At 40.3% G+C, this 19,417-nt stretch overlaps 1 protein-coding gene across 1 annotated transcript in view; it reads right to left on the reverse strand.

Moving 5' to 3' along the window:
• Positions 1–9,021: 9,021 nt before the first annotated feature.
• JMY (junction mediating and regulatory protein, p53 cofactor) overlaps positions 9,022–19,417 on the reverse strand; it is a 97,428-nt gene continuing 87,032 nt past the window's right edge. Inside the window, exons 10-11 of the mRNA XM_039247462.1 lie at positions 18,557–18,867; positions 9,022–14,266 (exon numbers count right to left, since the gene is read on the reverse strand). Coding sequence (XP_039103393.1) covers positions 18,560–18,867 — 308 coding nt within the window. The 3' untranslated portion in view covers positions 9,022–14,266; positions 18,557–18,559. The remainder of the gene's footprint in view (positions 14,267–18,556; positions 18,868–19,417) is intronic.

The raw sequence follows: 19,417 nt of genomic DNA on the forward strand, positions 1-19,417 counted from the left end.
TCCGAAACCGTCTCTGTGATTCTAAGCAGTGTGTTCACGTTGTACCGTGAACCCCTGGGGCTGCGGGGTGAGGGAGGGAGGGAGGGTGGAGCAGACTGGTAGCTGTGGGGGGACATTGATGGGTCAGAGGCCAGCTTTGCCATTTGGTCACCCTCCACCCATCCCCACATACACATATCAACATGTGGTGGTCGTTTCTCTGCAGCCATTTAGTTCCTCCTTAAGGGGATCTTCCAGACGACTCTAGGGGCTGTAGATGCCCACTTGAGGCCCATTTCCGAAATGGGCAGGAGAAAGCAGCCAGGGGCCTCCTGGCTCTGAAGGTAGATGGTAACTTAATCCCCAGTGTTCAGCACCACCCCTGCCCTCCTCTTGTACTTGCCCTTAGATTCCAGGTCTTTTCTGGCTCGTTTATTCCAGAGAATGAAGCTCTAGTGTCTGGGGGGGATGGGGGGAGGTTGCAGGGGGCGGGGGATCTGTTGCTCGTGCTGAGACGTGTCACCACTCTCTGCACCCTGGACGTCATCCCCGCCCTGCAGGGAACACGGCACCTCCAAGTGCCAGGCCCCTCAGCTCTTGGCACACGTGCCAGGACCACTGCAGCCTCCCCGGCAGCTCCCGCCGCTGGCAAGTCCCGTGCCTCCTTCCCGTGCCTTCTACAGGCACCGATGTTCCTTGCCCATAATGTTCTCGTCTTTTGCTCTTGATTCCTTGACTGCCATGTTAGGGATTTCAGAGGGGGTATCGATAAAAGCATGTTCCAGTCCACCATATTTAACCAGAAGTTCTTGGTTGGCATTCTTTATATTTTTGGATGTTTTCATTCTTTAGGATAGCATTCCCACAGAACATCAGAAAATAGAAATTCTGCATTTTTCAGTTATAATACCCAATTCACTCTCCAAAAACTAAACATGAAGGTAAGGTGTTTTTTATTGTTAATATGTTGCCTACTGCAGAATACTCCTTTTGTGACATGTGAATGAAATTATGTTCTATTAAATTAGGAAATATATAGGATTATTGCTGCCTTTCAGGTTGTCCAGGAGCAATCTACTTCTAATCTCAGATGTTCCTGCTTCTAAATTAGTCAAATCTTTGTGGTTGTTTGCGAGAAATTTTGGGATCCTGTTTTCAGGGGTATAATAATAGCTAACATTTACTTATGTGCCAGGCACTCTTCTATTGGATCCATGTAGCCACCAAATGAAGTAGATATTACTGCCGCCATTTTACAGATGAACAAACTGAAGCATGGAGAAGTAATTTGTCCAAATTCGACACAGCACAACTAGGTGTCCTGAGTCGTTGCTGTTAACAACAACAATGCTGTGACATCTATTTATGTAATGAACTTGAAGATCTTCCCGCCTTCTTCTTCAAAGGACTCACAGTATTAAAACACCAAGGAATCTCTCTCTCACTCTTGCTCGTGCTCTCTCTCTCTCTCTCTCCCACCCCCCCCCCCCCACACAGCAAATTAAAAGGAAAAGAGAACTGTGTAGACCAGAAGTTTGAGATGAGTTGTTTTTTCCATTGGAGCACTAAATTTGCTCTGATATCCTGGCAACTAATGGAAAGAAAAGTGAAATGTTAGATTATATGGTTCTCATTGTTTTGTGGAGCAAACATGCAAATTATTTTGCAGAGAAAAGATTTGGCAACTGAATTCTAGAAGCAATTTCTAGAATTCTAATAAAAGAATTCTATATTACGGTTTTTAAAAAATCGTTTTATTGTGAAATGTAATACTTATTCAGAAAAATACATAAACATAAAGGTACAGCTGACTGAATTACTGTAAAGGGAGACACCGCCTCCCCCCCACACCCTGGTCAAAGAACCTGTCCTTTCCCACCATGGCCATTCACATCATTTTTATGACAATCATCTCTTTGCTATTTTTTAAAAAAAGTTTTACTACCTAAGTAGCCTCAACACTGTATTTGTGCCTGTTTTTTTAGCTTGACATGATTGGAATCATGTATTACTCTTTTTGGTTTCTTTTGCTCAACTTTAAGTCCATGAGATTCATGCAAACTGGTCTCTGTAGCCATAACCATTTTTATTGTCCTGTGTTACTTGACTGTATGGCTGTACAACATTTTAGGACTCTGCCACAATTTGTCTACTCATTAGTGGTGGACATTTGGGTTCTTTTGGTTGTTGACTACTACGGAGAATGCTGCTGTGCGCATTCTGTGTGTGTCTCCTGACTGAAGTGTCTGCATTTTTCAGCCGGGTCCCAGGCCGACCACAGATCCCACTTGTGTAGATGACGCCTAGGGGGTTCTTCCCAAATGGTTGTACCATTGAAACCACCACTAGGAGTGTATGAAGGTTCTTTTCTGAATTTTGTTTTTAATCTTTATTTATTCTTGAGAGACAGACAGGGTGTGAGCAGGGGAAGAGCATATAGAGAGAGGGAGACACAGAATCCGAAGCAGGGCTCCAGGCTCTGAGCTGTCAGCACAGAGCCTGATGCGGGGCTTGAACCGTGAGGTCATGACCAGAGCCAAAGCTGTACATTCAACCGACTGAGCTACCCTGGCACCCCTCTTTTCTAAATTACTGAGAACACTTGAAATTGAGTCTTTAAAATTTTAACCATTCTTAAGGGTGTAACCGTATCTTATTTGGTTTAGTGTTCTCCTTCTTACTAGTGAGGTAGACTTGTTTTTTGTGTGTGTGTTCACCTTTTGAATCTCTTCTGTGAACTAACTGCCTTCTCAAGCCTCATGCCCAGGTTTCTACCACATTGTTTTCTTAATTTATCGGTTTTTAAACCGTGATAGCTTTTAGAAGTTTAATTTTTAACTGATACCAGTATATAGAAATTCTGCTCATACTCAAAGTTTGAAGCGTACCCAATACTTCTTACTAAAACTCTCTCAATTCAGTGGATATTTATGGGTTTCCTGCATACATAACCGTAAAACTGCCCAACGCTGTCATTGTCTTTCTTTCCAATCCTTCACCTGTTCTTTCTCGTGCACTGTCTCGTGACTGCACTGTCAGTACCCCTGACCTGGTGGCAAAAGGAAGCAGTGACAGAGGCCATCCTTGTCTTCCTCACAATCCGAAACGGAGGCTCCATTGTCTGGTGGTGCGTGAGACCTGTTCGGCACTAGAAAAGAGAAATCGTGGAGCAGTCTTGATGGACTTTACGCTGCTTCAGGCTGTAAGTGATGCTTATTACTGCTTCTTTGATTTCATTGGACAGGACTAGTCAGGTAGCTCTTCTAACTGCATGGGTGCTAGCAGATGTAGGGAGAATCTGTTCACTACCTGGTTAGCAGGACTCTGACAGAGGATAAGGGGGGACCTACTCAGGGAAGGTGGGACTTCCTCATGAGATGGTATCTTTGTGGGAACCAGAAGGATGATAGATTCATTTCCTAGGACCGCTGTGACAGAGCGCCTCAGACAGGGTGTCTTAACCAGGAGAAATGTATTGTCTCCTCTATGGTATTTAGATGTCAGAAGTCCAAAAGCAAGGTGTCAGCAGGGGTGGTTCCTTCTGAGAAGGGAGATGAGGGAAGAATCTGTCGAGGCCTCTCACCTCACCGTGTACACGGCCATCTTTTCTGTGATGTCTCTCCACTTCATCTTCCCTCTATGCACATTCGTATCTAAATTTCCCCACTTACCCAGATGCTCTCGTGGCTTGGTGCCCACTTTAACTTGACCACTGCTGTAAATACCCTATCTCCACCTTCTGAGGGTCAGGAGTTCAACACATGAACTCCGAGGAGACCGATAAATTGGTCACACTAAAAGAAGAGAGGGAGGAGAACACTTCTAGGAAGAAGAAGAGTTTGCCTAGGTCCTAAGATAAACAACCGATCATTCATGTGGCTCGAGCCCAGTAAGACATGGGGCTGGTAGGAAGGGCCAAGTCACAGCCAGCCTTGATGGCATTCCATAGGAAGACTTGCAGTTCCGTTCTAAGTGCAACAGCAAGTAACGGGAGGACTTTGTGGAGAGAGACGTGATCTCACCGTTTTACGGGTGGAGAGTCCTGGAAGGTGACAACAGTGGCAACGGGAGCAGTTGGGGGGCCAGTGCAGGTCAGCTGAGAGATGAAGGCGGTCTGGACAGAGGGTGACGACAGATGAGGGTAGAAAGGGACAGAGAAAGCAACGAAGAGCAGCCAGATAGAATTTGGAGCTAGGCTTTATAGGACTTGTTGGAGAATTCGAGTGGAGGGTTAGAAAGGCAGCACCGAGAAGTTGCAGGTTCTTATTTGCAGGATTGGATGATGGGCAAACCTGGCAGGGGTTTGGCTCAGGTTTTGATGGGACAGAGGTCAAGGGCACCGTTCTGGACATGTTACATTTGAGATATGCATGGGGCATCCAAATGAAAAGACCATTAGGCAACTGAATACTTAAGAGCTGGTGTTCTGTGAAGAGGTACAGATCAGAAAAGAAAAAATTGGGAATCATCATGACACGTCATTTAGAACCACGGAACAAGCAAGGCTAACTAGGAAAAGAGTTATGAAGAAGGTCTGCAAACATTTAGAAATAGGTTTGTCTTCCTATCGACCTTCTTGAAAGCCAAAGTAGAAAGTCATAGTGCGTGAATCTAACGCAGTGAATCAGTGCTGGGGCTGGTCAGGTAATGTCTAGTTATCCACCTGCTGAGGATTCCACATAATATGATACCACAGCTGAAGTAACATGAGCGGAGTTTATAGTTGACAATAGAAAACCTTTCAGCAAGTGCTGGGTCACAGTAAGCTTACGGTTGCATTTTATGATGGTTCTCAGGCAACAGAGTTAATATCACCCCAAATACTGTGGAATTGACCCACATATCTGCCCAGGTAGGCCATCCCATTTCTAAAAAGAGGTGGGTCACGGCGATAGTTATTTTTTATTTATTTTTGAGAGACAGAGACAGCATGAGCAGGGGAGGGTCAGAGAGAGAGGGAGACACAGAATCAGAAGAAGGCTCCAGGCTCTGAGCTAGCTGTCAGCACAGAGCCCGAGGTGGGGCTCGAACCCACGAACCATGAGATCATGACCTGAACTGAAGTCGGACACTTAACCGACTGAGCCACCCAGGCGCCCCAGCGATAGTTATTTTAAAAAGTGACTTTTAAAAGTAGATCTGAACCACTGAAACACCTGAACATTTACTCAAAGAAGATCCCACAGGTGTTGGTTTTTCTTGAAGCATGAAAAAGATTACTTTGGCCTACAGCATGTCTGGGATGTTGGTGCCAAATGGACGTCTTCCACCAGAGAACCGTAGTATGCCTTTTGCGTAATGGAATTTTGCATGTGTGTGGTTTATTTTTGAGAGCACACACATGTTCACGTGGGGGAGGGGCAGAGAGAGGAGAGACTAGAGCAAGAATCTCAAGCACACTCCACTCTGGCAGCCTGGAGCCTAATTGAGGGTACAACTTCATGAACTGGGGAAATCATGACCTGAGCCGAAATCCAGAGTTGGAAGCTTAACTTACTCACCCACCAGGTGCCCTGCATAATGTAATTTTGAAAAAGATTATGTCACAATATGCTCATAATGGCTACATGTGGTAATAAGTTTCTTCCTATTTTCTTATTTCTCTCCCAACTCACTTAATGGTGTTAATTTATTCTTCTACCTTAAGTATATATTCATACACTGTACCACATACACAAAATTTTAAAACTTGAGAGTAGGGCTTATTCTAAATCTTTCAGAACTTTTAGGAATAATATGTTTTAGGAAGCTTTAGAAGTTTTAGGAATAAATATTTGATCGATTCCTGCCAGACTTCGTTTTCCTTCCATTAAAAAAAATGGTTACAAACAACATAAGGTTTTTTGTAGTTTGACCATTTCTCACCATCACTGCTTATACAAAACCTCTGTTGATGGAGTTCAGTGCCCTAGGGGATAAATAATTGTTCGTGGCAGTAAACTATTCCAACAGAAATTCACTAGCGGGTTTAATTGCTGTTCAGGCTTTTTGTCAAAAACCATCATATCCATAGACTTGCAATGCCTTGATTAAAGCTTTAAGATTATTTCAATATAAAGCAGCTCCAGATCAGAGAGAGATAACATGCAAGACATTTACTGAAGTTTCAAAGAGCTCATATTGGCCCCACTGGGGATGTTGTAGCTCTAGAAGCATGTGGATAGAAATAAGTTGCTGAGACTAAGAGTGTCAGCATCTGCAGCTTGGGGACATCACTGGATGGACGTGAGAGAACCATGCAGTCATACAGATGTGGGGATATGGATGCTCCTGTGACTCCCCTTGTAGAAGCTGTTGTGGGGAACAAGTTTCCTACCTCTGCACTGCCTATTACCCCAATGACCAACCATAATTATAATCTGAGACTGCCTCTATTTGAAGTCACATCTTGATGCCTTTGATACTTTTTTCTACCTCTTGAAAATTTTCATGGACTTTTTCCTAGCACATCTCAAAATAGGAGACTCAGGACTAGTATTAGCTTAGCATGAGCTCTTTTCAAAAAGTCTAAAACTACAGCTGAGCCCTCGTGGAACCTTACTGGATTAAGAAGGAAGTTAGAAGTTGCTGTGGGGAATAATGGAGGGTTAAACCAAAGCTGCCACTTAGTCACTGTGAACAGTAAACTTTTGATTACTTTGTGCCTCAAATAATTTGTAGGATTTGTAGAATTGTGAAGGTTATATTGGAATCTCTAATTCTTCCTCTTACACCCCCCTCCCCCAATAGTTTTAAGACAATGTGCGGGTGAGCAGGGGAAGAGCAGAGAGGGAGAGAGGATACAAAGCGATTCTGCACAGACAGCAGAGAGCCCAGGTCGGGGCTCAAACTCATCAACTGTGAGATCCTGACCTGAGCCGAAGCTGGATGCTCAACCGACCACCACCCAGGTGCCCCACATCTCAACTTTATTCCCCTACTCCCAATGTTCTAAGAATGTTGACACATAGGGATGGTCATATTTGCCCACATGCTTTCCAAGTTAACAATGGATGGAATTTAGATGGGTTTTGAGGTAAGAGAAACATTTTAGGCAGGCACATGTACAGGTGGAAAGGCAGGAGATGAGCATCTTAAATGGAAATACTACAGCTAAAGGCTTGGAAAGGAGACGAAGACACTGAAAGCCTAGTATCTTGGTGTATGTTTTCCTAGCCAGTGCAGAGGCAGGAGGTGTAGGACTATATTGACTGTCCTGCAAGCCTGGCCATTGGAATTAGTGACAGGGATGAATGTGAGCTCAGAAAGATGCTTAATGGCCTGAGTATATGGAGTGATTCATAGCAACAGCTAAGAGCAGATGGAGGAGGCGAGAATGAGAATGAGTAATAGGAGGGAACTGTGATTTGGAGACCCACGTGAACTGATTGATTTTTGAGAGTGTGCGTGCACCCAGGTGAGTGAGGGACAGAGCGAGCGCAGAGCATGGAGCAGAGTTTGAGCTCAAGCAAGATGATCTTATAAACGGAGAACAAAGTTTCTGGTTAGCAACAGAATTGATGGGTATCTGTGGAAATGGTATCCATGTAGTAACTTGGCAGACAGACAGAAGGGGACAGAAGGCTTGGGAAATTCGATCAAACTTCATTATCCATCAGTAACTGTTAGCATGTGAAAGAATGTTGCTATTATTGCACCAAAGAATTTTAAACCTCTCCTAAACATCTTCCTGGTGCAAAGAATTCACAAGGTTTTCAACCAACTTATGGAATTCAAGGTCAGGATGAATGACAGTTGGAAAGAACTGAGGAATTCTATCAGTCCAGGATGACATGCTTTGTGGTTTTTGCCTATCGTAGTAAAGGTGGCTAGTCCAACAGGGAGGTCATCCACTGAGGCTACCCCTAAGCCACCAAACCATGGCTTTCCTAAGGATGAACTGGGTACTAGGATTCTTCTGAAGTACCTGTTAAGAGTAATTCAAGAGGCAGAGGTGATAGTTTGTCAGTTTGGTTAGACCTCCTCTAGTAACCAAACCCTTCTGGCTAGTTTCAGATGTATGTGCATAGAGAACACATGGAATTAAGGCCCCTTCCTTGAAATTTCTCACTACTTAATCTTGAAGCTGGAAGAAGTACCAAACTGTACTGTGTTGAACCTGCCATTTAATAACTGATAGCTTGGGGAAGGAACAAATAAATTACTTGATACAAGCCTGTGAACCTTTTGACAAGATAGCCCTAGTAGTAAAAAGTCAGCAATAAAAATTTTCTGAGTCCCTTAAAGGATGCCTGCCCTGAAATGTGTGCCTTGTGTATGTAGGAGGCTGACAGCACTTGGCACTGGATGAGGGCATGCGCCAGGTTCCAGTTAGGTCAGTCCTATGGTTAAATGTAAAGCCAATAAATTCAATTTAAATGGTTACAATCTGCTTGCTAAAATGAAAGACATGTAAAGACCTTCCAACTTTGTGGGGGGTTTTAAAAACTTTTTTTAATGTTTTTTATTTCTGAAAGAGACAGTGTGAGCAGGGGAGGGTCAGAGAGAGAGGGAGACACAGAATCTGAAACAGGCTCCTGGCTCTGAGCTGTCAGCACAGAGTCCGTGTGGGGCTCGAACCCACGAACTGTGAGATTATGACCTGAGCCAAAGTTAGAGGCTTGAGCGACTGAGCCACCCAGGCACCCCAAGACCTTCCAACTTTGAAAGTCGACACTGCCAAACTATGTGGATAGCTACACAGACAACATAAATAAGGTAAGGCTGTTACTAGCAGAAATTTAGCTATTGTTAAAATACCTCATTATAAATAGGAAGAGGCAGGAGAACAGGAGTAGACCATCTCAGACGTCTGTTTATCATGTTCTAGCAAATGCACAACTCACTGTGCCCTATTTGAAATGAAGTGACAGTAGATACTGACAATGCTGTTTTATTTATTTTTAAGTTTTCTTATTTTGAGAGAAGGAGAGAGAGAGCCTGATATGGTGCTCGAGCTCACAGACTGTGAGATGGTGACCTGAACAGAAATCAAGTCAGATGCTCAGCCAACCAAGGCACCAAGGCGCCCCACCAGTGCTGTTTTAAACAAACAAAATGAACTTAACTCAATAAATATCTTTTATTAAAGAAAAAAAGAATATTGTTAAGCACCAAAACCGTATGTTGTTACATTGCATGTACATGAGAAGGTGACTGCAATACCTGCTGTACAAGTACTTAACTCTGAAGTCATGAGTGTAAAAAATGAAATACAAAGCAATAATTACAATGCAGAAAAGTTGCACTAAAGAGCAAAAGGCAACGGTCAAAACAATTATTGGAGATTTCAGAGTATTGCTATAACTGCCTGCTTAGTTTTTTCTTTGTACTTTTAATACTTTAAAATATTAATGGAGCATATTTAAGTACTGTAAATTTGCAAGAGTTGGCATTTACAATACACTGTGCACACTTCCGTTTAATGTACGGTGTTAAAGCCATCTTTAAAAGCCAGGCACAATGTGCTAGTGTTTTGCTTCTACCATTATAATATTGCACAAAGCTAGTAAATAGTGAATTGGTCTGCCACTGTAATTTTCACTTAACCAGAAAGGCTAAAAAACATGTCAGTTTCATCAGCCCTCATGGGCTTTAATCATGCAAAATGATCTGTAGCCTTCAATGTTTCACAAACAATATATATATTATGATTTCACACTTGGCAAGACACACAGTACAGTAAGAGACTCAGTGAGACAGTGAGGATTCTGTCTGAGTCAAAAGAAGTCAGAAGTCACTGTCTGGGTTGCATCGTCTACCCCTCTTGGGTTACAATCGAAGGGAAAATGCCATCTTGTGATCATGACTACTTGTTAAAACCAATGCAATTAGTATTGGGAAAAGCTAGAATAACTTGTTACACTCTTTGATAGTTAACCATAGAACATGCAAGGAAAAAAAACACCCAAAACTTCCCTTGTTAAAATTCAGCTCTACAACCAGCACCTATTACCTTTTTGTATACATCTAAAAATCACTTTGCATGGCCTTTCTATCCACTCTTAATTCCCCCAAATTGAGCCACTTAGTTATAACTGACTTTTAAAAAAACCAACAAAAAAACTTTCCCTTACCTCTCAAAACAAATGACTGCTTTGAGATTGAGTGTGAAAGAGCGTTGATAAAATATTTAACATGTCAACCTCAGAGGTATTTTCTGTACATGCACCTTAGTGGCATAATAAAAGTAGGGAAGGGAAGAAACATTTATAAATTTGAATTCTAAATTAAATTCCTCAAATACCAAGCTGTATATTTACTGTGGGCAAAACAGAACATTTTAGAATGAACACATCTTCAAAATAACCCAATGGGCAAACATTTAACACACACACACACACACACACACTCACTCATTCCAGATTACCTCTCACCTTTAAAAAACCTCTGTTTACATACATGATAGTTTAGGCAGCAATATAAACTCATTTTGTAAGAAAAACTTTAAATTAGACTATTTATAGGATAAAAAATACCACTGCTTGATTTTACAAAGCAGTTTAAGCAGAGATTCCTCTTCATGTGCTTTAACTAAAGAGCACTTTGTAGCAAAGTTCACAAGTAACCACTGATTGCTCAGCAGCACTAAATCAATGCAACAGGCTTCAACAGTAAGGTGCTTTTACTTTACCTCTTCCATCAGAAATCAATCTTGCTGGTCAGTCCTCTAGAACTAGGCATAGCTCTTCTAAGCAATAAAGGTGAAATAAAATCTGTTTATAATGCACATTTAACTTTATATTATCACTTAAATTCAGTGCAAGAGTCGGGTAAAACTTAAGGTGTCTGTTCTTTCTTATCAAATGGTTGCATGTTAACAATGGATCTGCCACAATTTTTAAACGTTTTACAGCTGTTCAATAATATCTCTTACAAATAAGCCTGGTAAAGCATATGCAATTTCAACTCCCTGATAAGGCCTTCATGGACCTACTTAGTACTTTACAGATTGGTATCTCCTGATATGTGCATATTAATTACAAAGGTTTTTGTTTTTTTTTTTAAAAAAAAAAAAAAAAAAAAAACTTGTTCTTAGTGAAAGAAATAACTTTCCTTAGGCTAAAAGCACGGACTTACATTTATACACAAACTCAGTGAATGCACTTATAAAATGACATCTTAGGGAATGTATAAAATTAAACTATGTTAAGTGTATACTGGTCCCATTCCAAACAGAGGATGCTGCCCATTCTTGTCCACTGTGTTTTAATTCTTAGTGCCTGCTCCGACCTAAGTGTGCTTTACAACTTAACACGTTTTTATCGCAAAGTGGTCATGCCATGTTACCTAAGATTGCTACACAGTTCAGCTTCGTAGAAATAAGGATTTTCCCCCCTCATTATACAAAATAAATGAAAGTACTGAAAATTTTTACATAATGAGAAAAACTCCACCTTCCTGCTATGGAAATACTACACCTGATCAACTCTTACAGCCGTGCCCCTTGTTTTAAAAATACACATTAAAAAATCTTTTAGCTCCACAATGAAGAACTAGGGAATGATTGTTTCAATGCTGCTCACAAACTCAAAACCTATAAAACATAGAGCAAGCAAGACCAGAGCAAGCTGCTCATCTTTTTAAAATCCTCTTTAGCTAGGCATTTTGTCATACTGCTACCCACAGCACCACTCAGACTGGAGATGGTTAGGAATATGTTTTCTCTGTGTGCCACACTGGTTATATATACAACAGTTTGAGTATTAAGTGGGAGAACTACTTAAAACTGGCACTCAAGGGAGCAGTAATACTAACCTTAAAATATTCCCAAGTTATCTGTTTCCCTATTCAAAATATATTGTAGTCGAGACTAGATTGATACGTCAACTTCTACACTGATTCGGTATAAGCAAGCAGCTGTTTGTGAATTCTTACAAGAAATTGGTACACCGAGATATAACTATCCAATTTTTTAAACCTATAAATAATACATAAGACTTTAAAGAGCTAAAATGCTCGTTTTTTTGAGGGCAGGTGGAGAAAAGGAGAATTTAACCATGCTCACATAATTGTTGACTGGTTCCGAAACTTCTTTAAAACGACCATAAGGAATCAACTGATAATCTCACCTTGGACAAGTGGACTGGAGTTATTTGAAATTTTAACATTTAGGAGAACTCCAAAGGATAACAATCTGCAGTTAAGTTGTACTTCTGTAGAAAGAGGAATATGATTCTTAAGGACAGAAGGTACATTTACTGGAAAAGTTACTCAATAGAGAGTAGCTTGGCTGGTTGCTAAGGAGACTCTGCTTCAGCATGCTCATCATCAAATGAGACACCCTTCATGGAGTGCAGTGGGATGTGCTCAGACCTGTGGATGAAATCCAAAAGGATTCACAGGGGTCTGTACCCCTCCAATATTTGCCGGACACTTACTAGAACATGGTTCTGGGAGACAAGTCACAGGACCTATTTCTAAGTGAGCCTGTCTTATGATGGAATCCCAGCTCTAACACTAAATGATGAGCATTCCCGTCACATAAATATCCCAGTGTTTTTGCTCTAAGTTTAATGTTAGGTTCTCCTGTATTTTTCTCAATTTCAATGGATGAAAAAACAGATTCATAAGCATCCAAAGGCTTGAAATGGATAGTTCTTTTTTAAAGGCTTGCAAATCTGGTTTAAAGAAACGAAACCAATCATTCTTTGGTTGAAAAGAATGCTTCAATGCTTTACTGAAGGAAATGGGGGGGGGGTCCCCACACATACCTCGCCACAGTGAGACGAACAGTACATCTCTACACGAGATCTGTATTTTAATATTCCAAGGTGGGAATAAAACGTGAATAAAGTCAATGCATTGTGAAAATGCTGTGCAAAAAGCTCCTACTATCATCAGTAAGTAGGAAGTTTTCTCCATAATTATTTGAAAGGAAATAGCATCTTAAAGGGACAAAGCTGTGAGCATTTTTTTCCCCTCTCCATGAAAACCACTTTATACACATTTGAGGATTTTTACTCTAGGATTGCTTCCTGGGTCTAGACCAGAGAAATGCCTCAGAAGAAACAAAAGTTCTTTTTGGTTCCTCAGTCCTTAACTCCCTTTATATAAAGGCCAACATGCGTCTTATACAGAAATACACTCTACAGAATACTGTAAACTGGGTCCAACATATCCACCTTCAGTCAAGCCTGCAATGGTCCTGTGGAGAATTCACAATGGCTCCTTTCATATAAATGCATCCTTCAGGACTCCAATACAGCAAAATCACCTAGAACTACATACATGTTTTTAAAAGTCTGACATTTAACAAAGGCTCTCTCCCGAAATCCCACTCAAAACATGTGAAGTCAGTGAAATGTCAGCCCGGAAGGCTTTTCTGCCTGTCGACTTTGTGCATTTGTAGAGCACATTTCACTGCGAAGCATAAAAAGAGAAACTTAAATGGTGCCCATTACAAAGATTTAAGATCAGCATCCCTATTACTGAATCCTCAGTTTTTGATTCTCAATAGGAAAGTTGTGTTGAGTTACCCTAATCAAGCAATCATTCAAACAAAAAGACTAAAAATAATCTGAAATATTATCAAGTTACAAAGTATTGCTTTTCATAAACAAAGCTGCACATGAAATTCAAACTATTATAAATTCACCATTATGAAGAGCTATTTAAAAGCATGGAAATTTTTACTTCAAAACCTTACAAAGTGTAAGAGTGTGTGGTCTTTTAAAAATATGCCATGGTAAATGTATCACACTGTGGTAAACACATTAAATGTATCTCCGTGGTTATCTTTTCAGATGTTGAACATCTTTAAAATGTGAAAATTTTCAGTGCATTTCCATCGGATTCTTTCCAATTCCTGTCCTACAGCTATCATGATAAACTTTTGTAGAGTGTTGCACTATTTATACAAGCTGATATGGAAGAAGCTCTGTCTTTTCAAGCAGAGGACTATTCAGTGAACTTAAAGGATTTCAAAGCAGATTCAATACAGCTCACAGTAGATCTCTGTCAACCCAGTGTTCTTCCGACTCAGAGTGCCCCCAGGTTTACTGGCCACTACAAGGGTGTAAATGGGTGGACAAGAGGGAAAGGTGCTTTAAAAAACCCAGGCATCTCCACAAGGCCTTTTCTTCACTGCATCAGGAGCATTGCACATCTACAATTCATCTTAGCCACCAACTACTGGAATGACTGGAAAAGCGATAACTTGCCAGCTGTGCCTCCATTCTTTCACACCACTGAGCCAATCCACTTTGTGTCTAATGAAATCCAATTGGGAAATCGCGTGTTTAAAATTTTGTTTTCCAAAACAAGAAGAACCAATCTTCAACTGTATCTTTTCTTTCTGCTGAGTCACCTGTTTATAAACAAAATAATACAGTATGTTAAAAAACGAGCTCTTAAGGACAGTGTGTGTGTGTGTGTGTGTGTGTGTGTGTGTGTGTGTGTGTGTTCCCACACAACTTTTGCAGTATCTGGATGAACAATGATGGTTTTTTTCTTATAAACGCCCATTTGTAGAGATAGTATACAGGAGACATTTTTTTTTTAAGGACACATTTGTATTCGTAAAGAAAAATGACAAAATTTGTATATGGATTTTATAAGATATAAGACTGTATGGTAGATTCACTTGTATTTCTTTTACTCTAACATTCTATGTCAAAACTAAGCAGTAAAAAGGAAAATACAATACAATCTAAAACACTGGCCTCCTACTGCTAGTGTATTAAGAATTACTAAATGATACTTAAAAATTCACTAGAAAGTGAGTTTTTGTTACTGGCATTTGGAGGACAGGATTAGTACTGGTCTTTTGGGGTACTGTGGCAGGACGTTCTAGTTTCAAAGTAGTTGTGTTTGAGATCCATGGCTTACATGTGACACAGGAGCGTTTATATTAAATGCCTACTTGTCAGGTAAAAACAGACCTGTTATTAGTTCTACGTTATTTAATATTGTAGCACATGTGGCTTTTGAGCGCTTGAAATGTGGCTGGCTAGTCTGAGAAAATGGATGATTAATGTGACTTAAAGTAAAATCTGAAGCAGTATAAAATATTTGTTCATTAAATATAATTTTATTGTTTAGGTAGGACATTTCCACTTCAACCACTGAATACTTAGCATCCAAACTGAGATGTGCTACTAGTAAGGGTAAAATACTGGATTTTGAAGATTCAGTACAAAACAATGTGAACTACACCTCATGAATTTTTTTATAGTGTAACGTTGAAACATACGATTTTGGATACATCATTTAAATAAGTATTAGTGAAATCAATTTCTTTTATCTTTTTAATGTGACTCTGAGAACTGTTTAAACTCCATCTGTCCCTCATACTGTATTTCTATCAGACAGTATCATTGTAGTTAGTTCATAACTTTATGAAGGAACCCACAGAAAACAAATTAGAAAATAAAAAGCCTATATATATATTTCCTTATGTTCAGAAATTTCCCTCAAGGACACTATTACCTCTGGCTATCCCAAGAAGAGTTTTAAAGGAAGACAAGGGAGAACAGGATATCTTTACTTTTTATTTCATGAAGTTTTGAGAATTAAAAAAAATTTTTTTTTAATGTTTTATTTATTTCAGAGCGAGCGAGAGAGAGAGAGACAGCGTGAGCAGGGGAGAGTCAGAGAGAGGGAGACACAGAATCTGAAGCAGGCTCCAGGCTCTGAGCTGTCAACACAGGGCCTGTTGCTGGGCTCAAACCCACGAACCTGAGATCATCACCTGAGCTGAAGTCAGAAGCTCAATCAACTATACCAGCCAGGCACCCCAAGAAATTATTTCCGTTGAAGAGCTAATGAATGGTTTAAAATCTACAACAAAGTCGGGGTGTCTGGGTGGATTGACCAGTTAAGCGTCCGACTCTTGGTTTCAGCTCGGGTCATAATCTCACAGTCTGTGAGTTCAAGCCCTGCCACTGGGCACCGCATTGGCAGCCTGGAGCCTGTTCAGGATTGATTCTATCTCCCTGTCTCTCTATTTTAAAAATAAACTTAAAAAAAATATTCAAAATCTACAAGAAACTGATTACTAATAGGAAATGCAAATTATAGCCTTCTTAGCCATATGTAGAGAAGCCATTTAAAAGTTCAGTCTTTAGAAATGATTTCCAAGACCAAAACACAAGGCAGGGAGAAGAGCTCCTTTATCGCTACCTGTTCAAACTAGTGGGGATTATAACTAGTCTATGGTATGCTTCTGTTGTAGGATACACCAGAGCTCAGATATCTGAGTTCATACATTTTCTGGGACCATTGTTTCTCTCAACATGCTAACACATACAATAGTTATAAATAATCAACCAAAAGAAGAAATTTTAGGGAATTTTCAAAGTGATACTCATCCTCAGCATATTCTTAACATCTGCTATAAGCATAAATTAGCAGCCCAAAGCTACAAATAACCAGGTGGGCACTTGAACATACGAGATGCTGCTGCAATGTCTATGTCTTGGGCAGGATCTGGTGAAGAAGGGGGGAAACGGAAATGATGAGCTGACCTGAACAACAGCTGGTGAGTCACATATCCCAAATGGGCACACTCATGTGAAGGCCCAACTGTGGGATTAACCAATCAGTGCTAAGATGGTAGTTTTAGGCATAGGCTCAGCAGCTCACTGAGAAGCTCCAAATAGGAGACAAGGTGACAGGTAACAAGCACTGTAAAGTGGGAGAGAATCTACAAGTATCCAATGTGAAAAAGACTAGTCAGATGCCCTGAGTGTCTAGATATTCTCACAGGGTATACACAGTAATATATCTGCCATCTTCTACAAAGCGCGGTGTACATTGGTTAAGCATAAATGGTTTGAAATTATTTTCGGATCCAAAAACAGTGAATCATATAAAATGATAATTAGGGGCTCTATAAATAACAGGGGGAAAAGATACCAATAGTCCAATACCCATGGCAGAACACTGGTGCTATCAAATGATGTCTGGGGCATAACCACTTATTGAGGGGAACGCAATTTTTCACCCCCATGTTGTTAGAGCTATGGACAGAGCAGATGCTGGAGGGGAGGGGTATGGATGGGAGGACAGCACAGGAACATCTAAATTTTCCTAATGGACCCATTCCCAATGGAACAAGTAAGACTGTCTGTAGTAGTATTTTATTTGATATATCCAAAACAGTATCTTCCAACATGTAATCAATATAAAAAAATTAATGACATAGTATGAAGTATTCAAAATCCACATGTATGCCTGCATATATATCAGATCTACTCAGAATCCATCAGAGTGAAAGCCAGGAATCTGCATTTTTAATCTCCTAAGTAATTCTTACTGTCAGGCATGTTTTAGAATCATTGAGCTAAATAGTAAGTTTATTATTCCTTTACCTATTCTTCCTCCATGACTCAGTCTTCCCCAGTTTGATGAATATGTGAAGTCCATAGAAACACAGTCCATCAAGAAGGCAATTAATGCTTAATAGAATATATCTGCATAGTTGCATAACAGTTTGCACAAATTATATAATTTTAGTTATGACTACTATCAATTCTCTACTATTTACAGCATATGTAATCTTTACTATTTTCAGCAGAATTTGTGCTGTATTTGTACTATGTAATCATCTTACTAAAATGTGGTAGAGTAAATGCGGTAGAGAGTTACTTTCGGGGAATGTCCGACGTGTAACCAATACCACAGATGTACTTAATAAGATACGCATACACATATTACATGTTTTATTAGCTGCAATTTTATCTGGAAAATGAAGTAGCTACAATAAGCTTTAAAATGATAAACCTTAATTTTAAAGGCTTAGAAAGCTAAATAGGGGTTCCTGGGTGCCTCAGTTGATTAAGCGTACAACTTCGGCTCAGGTCATTAACTCATGGTTTGTGGGTTTAAGCCCTGCGTCAGGTTCTGTGCTGACAGCTCAGAGCCTGGAGCCTATTTCAGATTCTGTGTCTCCCTCTCTCTCTCTCAGAAATAAATAAAACATTAAAAAAAAAAAAAAAAGCTAAATAACCAATGAAATAATCTTTCTATACTAATCTCAGACAGTTCTTTTCCGGGCAGCTAAGATACCAAAATTCAAGGTGGCGCCTGGGTGGATCTGTAGGTTGGGTTTTTCACATTGGCTCAGGTCATCTGACGGTTTGGGAGTCTAAGCCCCATGTCAGGCTCTGTGCTGACAGCTCAGAGCCTGGAGCCTGCTTCAGATTCTGTGTCTCTCTCTCTCTGCCCCTCCCCTGCTCATATTCTTTTTCTCTCTGAAAAATGAACATTTTTTTTTTTTTAATTAAAAAAAAAAAAAGATACCAAAATTCAATATACGTAACACTTTGTACCTAGAATACTTAAGTTGGGAAAGGGCTTTTCATTTTTAGTGTATGAATAAGCCTGTCACTTTACTGGACTTAAACTATCCTCTTTATTTGGGCTGTACTGTAGAAATTTTTAATGACCAAGATATGGCATTTACTAAACAGTAGCTTTGAAAAGTGCTTTACTGTTTGTTAGGTTTCTAGAAACTACACAAAACCTGAAGTTTACAGATCTATATGGTCAGTGGTATAGGTGAGCTATATATAATAAATAAACCTAATCAATAAAATGTAACAGACTTCATCATCTACTATTAATGAATGCGACTAAAGAAATTAAGACCATTTACTTGTTAGTTTTCCCATTCTGTGCAGGGTAAAGCCTCCTCTTCATCCTCTGACTCAGGAGATGCTTCTTTGATTCTTCTAAGAGCTTCATGGATGCTCCGTGTTAGAGGGTCTGTATCAGGCAGAAGTGTGAAGGATTCTCTCAAAACTTCCTTCTGTACCTTCTTCAATTTCACCCCTTTCCTTATTTGTGCCAAGATATTATTACTATCATCTTCATCAGGAAAAGGAGGGAGAGTTCGCTGTTCAACCTTTTTCAGATGAAAACTACCACGCTTCAAGGAAGCTAGCACCTCATCCATGGGTGAGCTCACTTTACAAAATGAAGAGAAGAATGACAGTGAGGATCACAATTAGAGTTCAAATTGGTAACCTCTAGACTTAAGGACTGTGATAGCCAAGGACACTGAAAACAAAATGGACCACGAGCCATGGACAGGTTTGCCAATAACACATGCGACACCAATTATGCTTGTTTTAAAACAAACAAGCCAGGGCAAGCCTGGGTGGCTCAACTGGTTTAAGTGTCCAACTTCGACTCAGGTCATGATCTCACAGTTCGTGAGTCTGAGACCCGGGTCAGGCTCTGTGCTGACAGCTGAGAACCTGGAGCCTGCTTTGGACTCTGTGTCTCTCCCTCCCTCCCTCTCTCTCTGCCCGTCCCCCACTCAGTCTGTCTCTCTCAAAAATAAACACACGTGCGCACGTGCAAAAGCCAGAATCAACTTCCCAATTATTATTTCTAGTACTTCCCACGTGAGAGAAGTAAACAAGATTGGGACCTGGAAGGTGGTCTTTAGGAATTCCATGGGTGAGACCCCAAGGAGTCAGCAAAATCTAAATTCAGAGAGCAATATGAGTTA

Source organism: Hyaena hyaena, unplaced genomic scaffold (assembly GCF_003009895.1).
Source record: "Hyaena hyaena isolate Hyena2069 unplaced genomic scaffold, ASM300989v1 scaffold_299, whole genome shotgun sequence".
NCBI classification, from domain to species: Eukaryota; Metazoa; Chordata; class Mammalia; order Carnivora; family Hyaenidae; genus Hyaena; species Hyaena hyaena.